The sequence below is a fragment of the Lepus europaeus genome, chromosome 7 (assembly GCF_033115175.1).
Source record: "Lepus europaeus isolate LE1 chromosome 7, mLepTim1.pri, whole genome shotgun sequence".
NCBI classification, from domain to species: Eukaryota; Metazoa; Chordata; class Mammalia; order Lagomorpha; family Leporidae; genus Lepus; species Lepus europaeus.
In genome coordinates, this window is record NC_084833.1 from 63,048,404 (window position 1) to 63,063,586 (window position 15,183).

At 43.4% G+C, this 15,183-nt stretch overlaps 1 protein-coding gene across 5 annotated transcripts in view; it reads right to left on the reverse strand.

Moving 5' to 3' along the window:
- The window catches only part of FAM168A (family with sequence similarity 168 member A), a 189,040-nt gene that overhangs the window by 63,091 nt on the left and 110,766 nt on the right, over positions 1-15,183 (reverse strand). For 2 of the 5 annotated variants that reach the window (XR_009866383.1, XM_062196684.1), the window contains exons 1-2: positions 7,472-7,566; positions 1,241-1,328 (exon numbers count right to left, since the gene is read on the reverse strand). Coding sequence is in view for 4 of the 5 variants with exons in the window: in XM_062196684.1 (XP_062052668.1) it covers positions 1,241-1,328; positions 7,472-7,474 (91 nt within the window). In the remaining variant the exon portion in view is untranslated. Of the gene's footprint in view, positions 1-1,240; positions 1,329-7,471; positions 7,567-15,183 lie in introns of those variants that run through there. The other 3 variants (XM_062196687.1, XM_062196686.1, XM_062196685.1) reach the window with 3 other exon arrangements.

Here is a 15,183-nt window from a genome sequence, read left to right on the forward strand (position 1 = left end):
CCCGGTCGCTCCTCTTCCTGTCCAGCTCTCGGCTGTGCCCAGGGAGTGCAGTGGAGGATGGCCCAAGTCCTTGGGCCCTGCACCTGCATGGGAGACCAGGAGAAGCACCTTGCTCCTGGCTTCAGATCGGTAGGTGCGCCTGAAGCAGCACGCCAGCCACAGCGGCCACTGGAGGGTGAACCAATGGAAAAAGGAAGACCTTTCTCTCTGTCTCTCTCTCTCTCACTGTCCACTCTGCCTGTCAAAAAAAAAAAAAAAAAAAAAAAAAAAAAGAACAGCTTTAAGACTGAAGTGAGGGGCCAGCACTGTGGAGCAGTGGGTAAAGCTGCCACTTGCAATGCTGGCATCCCATATGGGTGCTGGTTCGTGTTCTGGTTGCTCCACTTCCGATTCAGCTCTCTGCTATGGCCTAGGAAATCGGTGGAAGATGACCCAAGTCCTTGGGCCCCTGCACCCGCGTGGTAGACCCAGAAGAAGCTCCTGGCACAGCTCCAGCTGTTGCAGCCAACTGGGGAGTGAACCAGCAGATGGAAGACCTCCCTCTCTGCCTCTCCTACTCTGTGTAACTCTGACTTTCAAATAAATAAATAAATCTTTCAAAAAATATGAAAAAGCATGGGGAGAGATTTGGAGGAATACCTACTTCTCTGTTTAAAAAAAAAAAAAAAAGACTGAAGTGAGAGGCTGGTGCTGTGGCATAGTAGGTTAAACCTCTGCCTGCAGTGCCCATACGGGCATCGGTTTGTGTCCCAAGTGCTTGGGCCCCTGTACCCACATGGGAGACCTGGAGGAAGCTCCTAGCTCCTGGCTTTGGATCAGCTCAGCTCCGGCCACTATGGCCATTTGGGGAGTGAACCAGGAGATGGAAAACCTTTCTCTCTGTCTCTCCCTCTCTGTCTATAACTCTACCTCTCAAGGAAACGGATAAAATAAAAAAAAAAAAAAATACTGACGTGAAATACAGTACATGAAAGTGCCCAGCAAAGACTCGGCCCAGGGGAAATACTCGGGAGGTAAACGTTATCCCTCTCCTTCCCATTAGGTGACAACCCTATGATGCTCAGTCTCAAGAATGTCATTTCCATCTCTACTGGTCATAAGACATCTCTTTTCCAAGTTCTTTGGCAAACAGTTTTATCAAGGCTTTTGGAGGTGTGGTATTTCAAAAGTCAGTCATTATCTGGTAATGCTCTTAATGTTCACTCTTTCTCAAATTGAGAGCCATTCTCACACCACTCACCCGTGTAGGCCATGTTCTTAGGGTTGCCATAAGGAGCCCCAGGCTGCACGGGGCTGTAAACAGGGTTCATTGTGGAAGACTGAGGATCCTACAGAGAAAACAAAGAAAACAGCATTGGTTATTCACTGCTCATTCTCCCTGACATCAGATCTCCTCTATAATTTTCAGTTTATGCTCAAAGGGTAGCACCATGGTACAATAGAAAGAGGATTAAACAAAAAGTCCATTTATTTGTGCTCAGCCCTATGCCAGATACTCCTCTTCTTTTATGAGAGAGAGAGAGAGAGAGAGAGAGAGAGAGAAAGCAAATACAAATACATGCTTCATCTGCTGGTTCATTCCCTAAATCCCCATAACGGCCAGGGCAGGGCTGGGCCAGAACTGTGAGCCAGAAATTCAATCCAAGTCTCCCATGCGGGTGGCAGGAACCCAATTACTTGACCCACTACTGCTGCCTCCCAGGGTCTGTATTACTAAGAAACTGGAATCAGGAACCAGAGCTGGGAATTAAACCCAGGTACTCCAACAGAGGATACAGGCATCTTAACTGCTGAGCCAAATTGGGGAATAGAGAAGTGATATGACTTGATTAATGACAAACCAGGCATTTTGGTTCTCAGCTTAGTGTTAATACTACTAATCCATTAAGCCTACTGTGTGGCATTGGTTGAGTCACTTGCCCTCTCTGTATTTCAGTATCCTGATATAAAGTGAATCAATTCACAATCTCTGAGAAACTTCCTAATTCTAATGGTGGGAGTACAAGAGCAGGATATGCCCCTACAGTTCTCCAGGAAGCAGGGGTGCCTACTGATAAGCACACAGTCTGCTGGAAGAGCAGCAAGGGTCTCACTCACCGCTTGCACCTGCAAAGGACAAGATTTCAGTTCTCAGCAGCTTTAAAAAGCAAGTGGGAATCTATAATCATCAATCATTTTAAAGCAAACAAGGAAACATGGCCAGGATCTCTTTCCAAACTTATTCAAGGGAAAAAATAAACTTGGAAATTCATGTGCAATAAGTATCACCTGTTAATTATCTCAATGAAGCACATTCTCCATTCTGATTAATGGAAAATCTGCCATTAAGCTCTATTAGCCAGCAATTTGTCCCACCTTGTTTAGGGAGCCATTTCTTACACACAGGCTGACACATGTTTGAAAACGTGTCTCCAAATATATTATTTACACTTCATAAAAACCAAACAATTCCTTCCTAACTGGGTTCACATGATAGATGGGCAATTTTTTAGGTCATTAACTCCTTGTGTAGCACCTCAGGATAGGAAACAAGTTAAATGTTGAAGGTAGGCAGTAAACAGCTGGCTCAAAGACAAGTGCTCTGAAATTAATCTGTCCAGGGTTCTGAAATGAGGTGTGAAGAAAAGATGGGTTTTCAAGGAGAGGAAGCTGGGGACATCAGACAGATAAAAGGGAAAATGCCACTAGTCAATTTCAGAGGAAAAAAGTTTCTGAAATGTACCCAGTGTACAGATTGCAGTCCAAAACATTTTTAAAATTCATGTACAGTTTTTTCATTATACATATTTGCACTAATTTTTAGAAAAAATTTTTTTTGACAGGCAGAGTGGACAGTGAGAGAGAGAGAGACAGAGAGAAAGGTCTTCCTTTTGCCATTGGCTCACCCTCAATAGCCGCCGCGGCTGGTGTGCTATGGCCTGCGCACCGCACTGATCCGAAGCCAGGAGCCAGGTGCTTCTCCTGGTCTCCCATGCAGGTGCAGGGCCCAAGCATCTGGGCCATCCTCCACTGCACTCCCGGGCCATAGCAGAGAGCTGGCCTGGAAAAGGGGCAACCGGGACAGAATCCAGTGCCCCAACCGGGACTAGAACCCGGTGTGCCGGCGCCTACTGAGCCACGGCGCCAGTCTAATTTTTAGAATATTTTTATCTGTACAGATTTCAAATTTTTTTCACCAAAATAAACTTATTTTTAGTTCCACTTTCCACAAAATTTTGGAAGTACCTTCATTACTCTGTTCAACTTAAGGAGAAAATAATTTCATAGCTAGAGTTGTCTAAGAATATACTCAAATAATACTTCCTCTGAATATAAGAACTCTCTTCACAGGGTACTGGGAGAATCAGGAGAGATTACGGACACTAAAATAAGTTGCAAACTAGAAAGTGATATTCAGTTGTAAGTGACCATGATGTGACAACGATAACACACACAGCGGATGCCTTTTCCTTGACTTGAATCTCTATTCTACTTAATCAAGTCTCTGCCTAGTAAGCTGGGGTGAAGAAAGACTATTAACTGTTAAACTGCTGCTATGGTTTCAAAGTCCAAGTGTGGGAAACTTAATTGCCATTATTAGAGTTTCAAGAGGTGATTCAGCCATGAGGGATCTGCCCTCCTCAGTGGTGTTGGTTGCATTCCTCATAAAAGGTCAAGTTTGATCTCATCTTGCTCTTTCTTGCCTTCTCTTTGTTCTTCTACTCTGCTGCCATGGGATGATGCAGCAAGAAAGTCTTTGCCAAATGCCAGCACCTTGATATTGCACTCCCCAGGCTCCCAAACAGTGAGCCAATACATTTCTCTTCATTATAAATTACCCAACCTGTGATATTGTTATAGTAGCACAAAGTGGACCAGAACAACTGCTAAGCAGCACAACTGGCCCCATAAACATCTGAGTACTCTCCTTCTGAGAAGGCACTCAGAGTTGCTGAGTGGACAAAGTGTGAAACTGTTTTTCATAATAAAAGAAACTCAGTTTTGAAACTTGTCTCCTGCTGCTCCAAAGAGGGGCCTCAGCCTCAGGACAAGATGGAGCGCAGGGCAGCACTCTGTAACAGCGTCAATGCCAGTCCTCACTGAGACCTCCCTGAGAATTAAGTGCTGTCAGGGATCCAAAATTTGGAATAAGAATAGGACCATCACTTTTGGGGAGCTGCTCAAGGGCAGAGCTGCTGGCTCCTGAGGAAGGGTCAGCCTTTCAAAACAGAATCTACACACCTAATAGTGCCGGGGCAGGCAAGAGAGGAGTAGGAAGACCACAAGCTCTACAGTCAAGCAGATTTAGGTTCAACCCCTGGAACTGCCACGTACCAAGTGTGGAACCACAGCCACATCCCTGAGCCTTCCTGAACCTCAGAGTTTCCTCTAACCACAAAATAGAAAAGAATAAAACACTTGAAAAAGTGGTTTCTTTTTCTTTCTTTTTAATGACAACTTTCTTGGTTATAATTTACAAATAGTAAAATTTAGCCATCCTATGCTGCTTTTCCAAGTGCATTAGTAGGGAGCTGGATTGGAAGAAGAGCAGGTGGGACTCAAATCAGCCCCCATATGGGATGCCAATGCTGCAGATGGCAGCTTAACACACTGTGCCACAGCACTGGCCCATGATGGCTTATTTTAGATATCGACTGTACTCAGGAATACCCAGAAACTTGGTGAAGCATTATTTTGGGTGTGCTATTATGCTATGAAGGTGTTTCCAGACGTAGTTGGTGTGTGAATCTGAATGGACTAGGGGACCAAGACCTGCCCTCAGTGTGGGTGGGCACTATCCACTTGGCCAGTGGCTCATAGATAACAAATTCAAACAGTGACCTGGTGTCTTTTCTGAGTGTTGGGATGGACTTTTTTTCTGTTGCCTTAGAACTCGCAACACCAGGACCACTGGCCTTTGAATACAGGATTTTCACCATTGTCACCCCCCTCCTTTGGTATTTAGACTTTCAGTCTTAAAGTGGGAGTTAAACCATCAGTTTTCCAGGTTCTGAGGCCTTTGAACTGTGACTGAGCTACCTACCAGCATCCCAGAATTTCCAGCATGTAGACCCCCTTTCTTGGAACTCTTTATAATTACATGAACCATGCCCTCTCATAAATATCTACATTCATGTAATATTGGCTCTCTCTGGAAAACCCTAATTCAGATGGAAAGAAAGTCACTAGGAGTGTTTTGATCAGAAGACTGGCATCATTTGAATTCATTTTAAGATTACTCTGACTGTTGTGCTGAGATCAGATGGCAAGAAGGCAAGAGGAGAAGTAGGGCAATCAGTCAGGTGTCTACTGAAATAGTAATGAAAGATATGCTGATTGAACTAGGGCGATGATGGTGATGGTGGTGACAGCAAGTAGTCATATTTTGAAGATCAACCTGACAGGAACTGCTAATGGATTGAACATGGAGCATGAGAAGAAGACACCAAGGTTGACTTTGAGGCTGACTTTGACGAACTAGAATGATAAAAATGCCATTTAGTAGGGTAACTCTGAGAGCAGCAGGTTTTGGGTGAAGAAAAGAAATTTGGATTTGTACTAATACTGCAGAAGCCTAAGAGTTTCTGCTTAGAACAATGCTTGACACAATAAACAATCTGTAAGAGTTAACCATTAGCACTAATACAAATATTACCTCCACTATCAGCAGGTACCATTTACTGAACACCATGTGACAGAAATGTGCTAGGAACTCATGAAGTCCGTATGTCTTCTAAGGTCATAATGGCCTTTTAAAGCAGTATTATTTTTATTAAATTAGACATAAAGAAATTTAAGTGTAGAAAAATGAAATGCCTCATTCAAGGTCTCATTACTAAGAAGTGAGGAAAAGTCTGTCTGATTCCAAGATCCACGCTACTTCCACTGTGCTACATGAGTCTCCCAGCTCCCTAGTCTCCCAGCCTGGCACCAGATTCTCCTCTGGAATAGCTGGCCTTCAACCTTCCTTTAATCCAGGGGTCCCTGTGCTCTGCTTGGAACCTGACAGATCCCACCACGTAAGTAGTTCATATCTACCTTAGTACCTGGCATTTGCTGCATCCCTCTTGGGAATGCATAGGCAGCTGCAAGATAACAAAAGCAGTATCTGCCTGACTTCTATTCCTACCAGCTGCCTAGATTCTTAGCTGCCTTGTGCTACCCTCTGATCTGATTTTACTTATGAAGTGAGACAAACTGAGGGCAATCCACCATGTAAGTCCCACCTACCTATGTGCCCAGAGCAGAGTTGCCCCTGCTCCATGGCTGAACCACACTAAGTAAATACACTACTTGTGCCAGCAATTACAACTCTACAATGACTTCTCAGTTTATTCAGAATAAAACTCAGTCTTTATAAAAGCCTACAAAGGCTTTATATGATCTGGCCTTGTGTGTCTCCTCTCTGGTCGCAACTCCTACTACTACCCCTTGTTTTCTCCACTTTAATCACAATAATCTTATTTGCTGAACACAACAAGCATGTTCTTGCTTCAGGGTCTTTGCATTTGCTCTTTCCTACACCAGATACCTTTCTCCTTGGATATCCAAAATGGCAAGTTTCTTTGTTTCATCTAGGTCTTTGCTCAAACGTCACCTTACCAGAAAAGCCTTCCTTAACAACATATCTAAAATCGCTCTATGTGTTGTTATTCTGACTTCTCAGCCTGTTTTATTTTTCCTATTGACATCTGTCTTAGTCTGTTTTCAGCTGCTATAACAAAATACCTGAGACTACACGATTTATAATGGATCTAGAAGATCAAGGGACTGGAATCTGGCAAAGGTGAGAGAACCCACTCCCAAAAGCCCTTTTTTAAAGGCACTACCCCCATGTATGATAGCAGAACACTCATGGCCTAATCATCTCTTACAGGCCCCACCTACCAATACTGTTACACTGGCAATTAAATTTCAACCTGAGTTTCAGAGGGCACAAACATTCAAACCATGGCAACATGCATCACTGTCGAACTTATTTTGCTTAATTGTTTATTCTTTCCCCCAACAGAACAGGATTCTTCTCTATTTTGGTTTTTATCCCCAGTGCACAGAATAAGCACTAAATACATCATAGATGACTAAATAATGATTCTCTTTTCATGGTTCTCCCAAAGACAACTCTAAAAAAAAGAAAACAAAAACAAACAAACAATAAAAACCTTCAAGGTGTTTGGCACTTCTTGGCATATCCCAGTCAAGAATCTGGCTTCACATTTCTCCAGTATCAACTCCTAGTGCCCAGACAAGCCTCTCCTGGGAGCTCATCTTGGGAGAACAAGCAGTAGTGAGAGAGAAAACAGAGATGCTAAAAACTTCCCTTTTGGAGAAGCTGCTTTTTACTCCTTGACTTCTACCCTCTGTTTTGCAAGTGGCTTACAGTTGCCTCCAAAACACCTGGATGATTTCATCAAAACAAGAGCAAAATCTACAACATAAAATGGCAAGAAGAAAAAACCCACAGAGATAAAGGATGAACAGTTAGACATACCATTTGCACGACAGCTGGAAGTGTTTACAGTGTTTCCCCTAGTGGGTAAGATGCCAGTTAAGGTGCCTGCGTCCCACATCAGAGTACCTGGCTGCAGCTTCTTGCCAGTGTGGACCCTGAGAGGCAGTGGTGAGTGGTTTTGTCCTTGCCACCCAAGTGGGAGACCTGCACTAAGTTCTCAGTTCCTGGCTTCCAGCCTGGCCCAGCCCTGGTCACTGTGGGTATTTGGGGAGTGAATCAGCAAATAAATACCTTTAAAATTAGTGTTTTAGCTTGCAAACTTCTTTGGAATTTTCCAAGAATTCTATCATTTAAAATGCTTTATACCTTACAATGAGATTTTAACCATTATCTTACTTGATCCTTTGAAGTATGCAATGCAAGGACTAATTTCATTTGACAGATAAAGAAATTAGAGCTTAAAGGTTTAATGCCTTCTGGGATGACTACTATAGGCAAAAGAGGAAGATAGTGTCTGCACAAAGCAGATTATGGTCTAGCTAGGAAATTTTTTAAATTAAATAACAACAAAGATACAAAAAATAAAGCATGAAAGTGGAACTTTTAGAACAGCTAAAGTGCTCAGCACACCTTTTCTCCAGAAAGTAAAATTAAAACTGGACAAAATAGTCAAAAGCCTCTGAAAATTAATCAAAAGCATATAACAAAGTGATAAATGTTTATTCAAAAATACTACTGAAAACATATTAAAAACAGTGAGGCAGGGTGGGCATACGGTATAGCAGTTAAGGATGCACTTGGGATGGATCCCCTGGGTTTGAGTCCCAGCTCCACGTTAGATTCCACTCTCCTGCTAATGTGCACCATGGGAGGCAGCAGGTGATGGCTCAAATACCTGGGTCCCTACCACTCATGTGGGAGACCCAGATTGGGTTCCAGACTCCTGGCTTTGGCCTGGTCCAGCCCCCGCTATTACAAGCATTTGGGAAATTAATCAACAAATGGGAGAGCTCTGTCTCTCAGCCTTTCGAATAAATAATTTTAAAATAAAAAGGAATAGTAGAAGCTGTGGTGTTTTAGCCTGGAGATATCTCTACCCCCTATGCCAGCTCCCTTGGGTTAATTCTACCAGGGCAAGCCAGATCAGAGTGGGCTGATTTAATTTGAAGTTAAACAGAAAATCCCATGCCCACAGTCACTGTCAAAAATGAAAGTGAGAGGGGCCAGCATGGTGGCACAGTAGGTTAAGCTTCCACTTGTAGCATTGGCATCCCATGTGGGTACCAGTTCATGTCCCTGCTGCTCCTCTTCCAATCCAGCTCCCTGCTTGTGGCCTGGGAAAGCTGTGGAGGATGGCCGGGCGCTTGGACCCCTGCACCTGCATGGGAGACCTGGAGCAAACTCCTGGCTCCTGGCTTCAGATCAACTCAGCTCCGGCCATTTCAGGGAGTGAAGACCTTTCTCTCTGTCTTTCCCTCTGTCTGTAACTCTACCTCTAAAAAAAAAAAAAAAAAAAAAAAAAAAAAAAAAAAAGACAGTGAGACAATCTGAGTGATAATAACAAATAATCCAGAAAGACTACTACTGTAGTTACTCTGAGCATGCAACACTAGTTGGTGCAGGCAACAGGTCTGAAATCTAAAAGGGAGTTCTGGGGAACAAAATAGGCACAGCAGATCTTGGGATTCCTAATGGTATACAAGGCTTCATACTTGCCAAGGCTGAGCATTTGGTCTAACAATGAAAACTCTGGCTGAGATGCCTACATCCCGTCATAGTGCCTGGGTTCAAGTATCAGTTTGCTCCTGATTCCAACTTCCTGCCAAATGTGGACCCTGGGTGGCAGCAGTGATGGGCCCAGAAGTTGGGATCCTGCCACCACATGGCAGACCAAGATTGAATTCCCAACTCACAGCTGCAGCCTGGTGCAGTATTGATCACTGAGGGCATCTGGGGAGTAAACTACCTGGTGGGGAGCTCTCTGTCTCAAAGAAAGAAAGGCTGAAAGACAAAAAGGGAAAGGGGAAGATAAAGGGGAGAAGAGGAAAACCAGGGAGGGTCCTCAGTATCTGTTGACCCTGGGTGAATGCAGGAACTAGAACAGAATTATAAATTGAATGCATTCCCCAAACAATATACAGATCCATCAGCAAACAATATACAGATCCATCCATACAAGGCTTTCAGGCCTAGGGTTTAAGCATAATTTGTCCATTAATCTAAGCTGATACATAGGTGATCTTTAGAAAGTCAATTGTGGGGGCCAGAGCCATGGCACACTAGATCAATCCTCCCCCTGTGGGGAGGATCCCATATGGGCACCGGTTCTAGTACCGGTTGCTCCTCTTCCAGTCCAACTCTCTGCTATGGCTTAAGAAGCAGTAGAAGATGGCCCAAGCCCTTGGGCCCCTGCACCTATATGGGAGACCAGGAAGAAGCACCTGGCTCCTGGCTTCAGATTGGCATAGCTCTGGCCATTTGGGGAGTGAACCAACAGAAGGAAGACCTTTCTCTCTGTCTTTCTCTCACACTGTCTGTAACTCTACCTGTCAAATAAATAAATAAAATCTTTAAAAAAAAGAAAGAAAGTCAATTATGAGGGGACTGGCGCTATGGCGCAGTGGGTTAACACCCTGGCCTAAAGCACTGACATACCATATAGGTTATGTCACCGCCTGCAGTGCCGGCATCCCACATGGGCTCCGGTTCAGGTCCCGGCTGCTCCACTTCCGATCCGGCTCTCTGCTATGGCCTGGGAAAGCAGTAGAAGATGGCCCAGGTCCTTGGGCCCCTGCACCCTCGTGGCAGACCTGGAGCTCCTGGCTCCTGTCTTCGGGTCGGTGCAGCACCAGCCATTGCAGTCAATTGGGGAGTAAACCATCAGATGGAAGACCTCTCTCTCTGTGCCTCTCCTCTCTCTGTGTAACTCTTTCAAATAAATAAATAAATTTTTTAAAAAGAAAGTCAATTGTGAGAATTAAAACAAGAATTGTAAAAATATGACTAGGGGGAGCGGTGTTGTGGCAAAGTGGTTATTGAGCTGCCACCTACAATGCCAGCATTTTTAACAGGTGCCTGTTTAAGTCCAGGTAGTTCCATTTCTGGTCCAGCTCCCTGATAATGCACTGAGAAAGCAGGAAGATAGTTCAAGTGCTTCGGTTCTTGCACCACACGAGAGACCCGGATGGAATTCCAGGCTCCTGGCTTTGGTTGGCCCAGCCCTGGCCTTTGTGGTCATCTGGGGAGTGAACCAGTGGATGGAGGATCTCTATCTCTCTCCCTCTCTGTGTAACTCTGCCTATCAAATAAATAAATAAATCTTAAAAAAATATGTATAACTAGGGACATCAGAAATCACATACTGTAAAGGAGACAAACTCTACAGAATAGTCTAAGTAAGCCGCAAAACAAAAAACCCCAGAAATACCTCCCTAGTGGAGAGAAGGGATCTAAATCAAGATTGCTACAATACATGATTAAAATATGTAGTTTTAAGCAGCAAAAAAAACATGAATCATCCAAAGAAACAATAAAGCATGGCCCACTTGTGGGAGATAAAATTTAAGAGGCAATAGAGTTTGTCTTTGATTAGCTCAAAATATTATAATCACCAGATAATTATTACAAATTTTATAAGAACTAAGAAAACCATATTTAAACAATTAAAGGAATGGGGCTGGTGTTGTGGTTCAGTGGGTTAAAGCCGTGGTCTATGACGCTGGTGTCCCCTATGGGTGTCGGTCTGAGTCTTGTCTGCTTCACTTCTGATCCATCTTTTGCTACCTTTCCAGGTGCATTAGCAGGAAGCTGGATTGGAAGCAGAGTTTACAGGACTTGAATCAGCACTCCATTATGGGATGCTGGTATTGTAGGCAGCGACTTAACCTACTGTATGATAATGTCAGCCCCAGGAAGTTTTTCGTGATAAATTAACAATAACAAATAAGAAGCCAACAACAATTAAAGAAAAGTGTGATGATAATGATTTATCAAATAGAGAATATCAATAAATAGAAATCTGAAAAATTGAAGTGGAAATTGCATTCTGAAATGAAGTACTCATGGGGGGGCTCAACAGCACATCAGAGCTAGTAAATCAGAGAGTCACTGAACTTGATGATATATTAATACTAACTATGCCATGTGAAAAAAATGAAGAAAAATAAAGTCTTAGAGACCTAGGGGAAACTATCAAGCAAACTAACATACAAATAATGAAAATCCCAGAAAGAGGAAAGACAAGTAGAAAGAAAAAAACGAAGATATGGTAGCCAAAAATTCAGCAAATCTGATGTAAAACAGCAACTACATTAACCAAGAAACACAATGACCTCCAAGCTGGATAAACACAAAAAGATCCACATATCATAGTGAAACTACTAAAAGTCAAAGAAAATTTTTCAAAAATGGCAAAGTAAACAGTTCATCGGATAAAAGGGAATACTATTAAGGTAAATGGTCAATTTTTACTAGACTTAAATTTCATTTTCTACTAATTTTTTTTTTTTTTTTTTTTTTACAGGCAGAGCGGACAGTGAGAGAGAGAGACAGAGAGAAAGGTCTTCCTTTTGCTGTTGGTTCACCCTCCAAAGGCCGCCGCGGCCGGTGCATCTCGCTGATCCGAAGCCAGGAGCCAGGTGCTTCTCGTGGTCTCCCATGCAGGTGCAGGGCCCAAGCACTTGGGCCATCCTCCACTGCATTCCCGGGGCACAGCAGAGTGCTGGCCTGGAAGAGGAGCAACAGGGACAGAATCCGGTGCCCCAACAGGGACTAGAACCCGGTGTGCCGGCGCCACCAGGTGGAGGATTAGCCTATTGAGCCGCGGCGCCGGCCCATTTTCTACTAATTTTTTAAAAACTATTTTATTGAGGCCAGCATGGCACAGCATGTAAAAGCCCTGGCCTGAAGCATCGGCATCCCATATGGGCGCCGGTTCTAGTCCCAGCTGCTCCTCTTCCGATCCAGCTCTCTGCTGTGGCCTGGGATAGCAGTGAAAGATGGACCAAGTCCTTGGGCCCCTGCACCCACATGGGAGACCTGGAGGAGGCTCCTGGCTCCTGGCTTCGGATAAGCACAGCTCCAGCCATTGCAGCCATCTGGAGAGTGAACCAGCGGACAGAAGACCTCTCTCTCTGTCTCTACCTCTCTCTGTAACTCTTTCAAATACATAAAATAAATCTTTTAATAAAAACTATTTTTATTTTTTTTTATTTTAAAGGAGGAGAGAGAGATTTTCCACCTGTTGTTTGCTCTCCAAATGCATAAAAGTCAGGGCTGGGCCAGGCTGAAGTCAGGAGCCAGGAATTCCATATGGGTCTCCCACATGAGTGGTGGAAACCCAAGTACTTGAGCCATCACCTGCTGCTTTCCAGTAAGTGCAGTAGCAGGAAGCTGGCTTGGAAGCAGAGAAGGGACTCAATCTCAGTGCTCAGATATTGGGGTGAAGGCTTCCCAAGTGGCAGCTTAACCCACGGCATCATCATGTCCACCCTAATGACTGATTTTTTTTATTATAAATAATGGAGGCCACAAGGCAAGGGATGGCATATTCACTGTACTGAAAGAAAAAGTCTATCAACTAAAAATTCTTTAAGCTTTATCTCTCTTTTTATTTATTTTGAAAGATCAAGTGACACAGAAAGAGGAAGAAAAAGACAGAGATCTGCCATCTGCTGACTCACTCCCCTAAAAGTTGCAAGACTCGAGGCTGGGCCAAGCTGAAGCCAGGAGACAGAAACTCCATCCAGGTCTCCCACATGGCTGACAGAGGACCAAGCATTCCCGCCGTCATCTGCTGCACTTTAGCACTGAAGCTGGATCAGAAGCAGAGCAGCCAAGATTCAAACTGGCACTCTGACACGGATGTTGATGTTGCAAATGGCAGCTTAACCTGCTGCACAACTCCAACTCCTCAACTAAGACATTTTCCTTGAAGATTTATTTATTTGAAAGATGGAGTTACAGAGAGAGAAAGGGAGAGACAGAGAGGTTTTCCATCTGCTGGTTCACTCCCCCAATGGCCACAATGGCCAGAATTGGGCCAGGCCAAAGCCAGGAGCCAGGAACTTCCTCCAGGTCTTCCATATGGGTGCAGAGGCCCAAGCACTTAGGTTATCCTCTGCTGTTTTCTCAGCCATTAGCAGGGAGCTGGACTGGATGCAGAGCAGCCGAGACGCAAACCAGTGCCCATATGAGATGTTGGTGTCACAGGCGGTAGCTTTATCCACTACACCACAACACCAGCACCTCAACTAAGAATTTTAAACCCTGAAAAACTATCCTTTGAAATTGAAGGCACAATAATCACATTCTCAGATAAATAACAGACAGAATTCACTGTTAGCAATCTGCCTTGCAAAATAAAGAAATACTAAGGTCAGAAACAAGAATCAAACTCACATGATTACATAGATACATATAAAATGCAGTTTAAGTATTTCTTTTTATCTTGGCTGACTTAACTATAGAACCATTGTTGACCTTAAGATAATATCATTTGGGGCTGGTGCTGTGGCACAGAGGGTTAAAGCCCTACCCTGCAGTGCTGGCATCCCATGTGGATACCAGTTCAAGGCCTAGCTGCTCTTCTTCTGACCCAGCTCCCTGCTAATGCACATGGGAAAATAGCAGCGGATGGCCCATGTCCTTAGGCCCCTGCACCCACATGGGAGACACAGAAGAAGCTCCTGGTTCCTGGTTTTGGATCAGCTCATCGTGGCCATTTGGGGAGTAAACCAATGGATGGAAGACTTCTCTATCTCTCTGTCTCTACCTCTCTCTGTAATGCTACCTTTCAAATAAATAAAATAAATCTTTTTTAAAAAGATAACATGATTTTTATTAAAACAAGAGAAAGTAAAGGGATGTGGAAATGATGTCACATGGAAGCAAAGTTTTTATATTTTACTGAAATTTAATTTGTATGTGGAATAAATTGTAATAAATACAATAAATTTTAACAAATTAAGATACATATTTAATTCCCAAAGCAACCACTAAGAAAATACACTTAAAAATTAAAAATTTGTTCCTTTTTATTGAAAAGAAACAAATTACAGATTTGTTTATCTGATCATGTTACAAGTGCATTAATCGTGTGAATATTATGTTAATGGAAGAAACCCAAGTAAAAGATAACATACTGCATGATTCCACCTATAGGAAATGTTCAGAAAAGCTAAGTCCATAAAGGCAGAAAGTATGTTTTTGGTCATCTCTGACTCATGTTAATAGCAGAGACTGATAGACTGACTGCAGCAAGAGATTTCTTTGGGGGAATAAAAAAAAAAGTCTAAAACTGACTTTTGGTGATAGTTGTGTAACCCTGTAAATTTACTAAAAAACAATGAATTGTACATTTAAAATGAGTGATTTTTTTCCCGTAAGATTTATTTTATTTATTTGAAAGGCCAGGTAGAGAGAGAGAGGGAAAGACACAGAGAAATCTTCTATCTACTGGTTCACTCCCTAAATGGCCTCAACCTCCAGGGCTGGGCCAGACAGAAACCAGGAGCCAGGAGCTTCCTCTAGGTCTCCAACATGGGTATAGGGGCCCAAGCACTTGGGCCGCTTTCTGCTGCTTTCCCAGGTACATTAACAGGGAACTGGACTGGAAATGCAACTCTCAGGACTCCTATCAGCATCCATATGAGATGCCGGTGCTACAGATGGTGGTTTTATCCATTAGGCCACAATGCCAGCCCCAAATGGGTGAACTTTATCATATATAAATCATACCTTATAAAATTGCT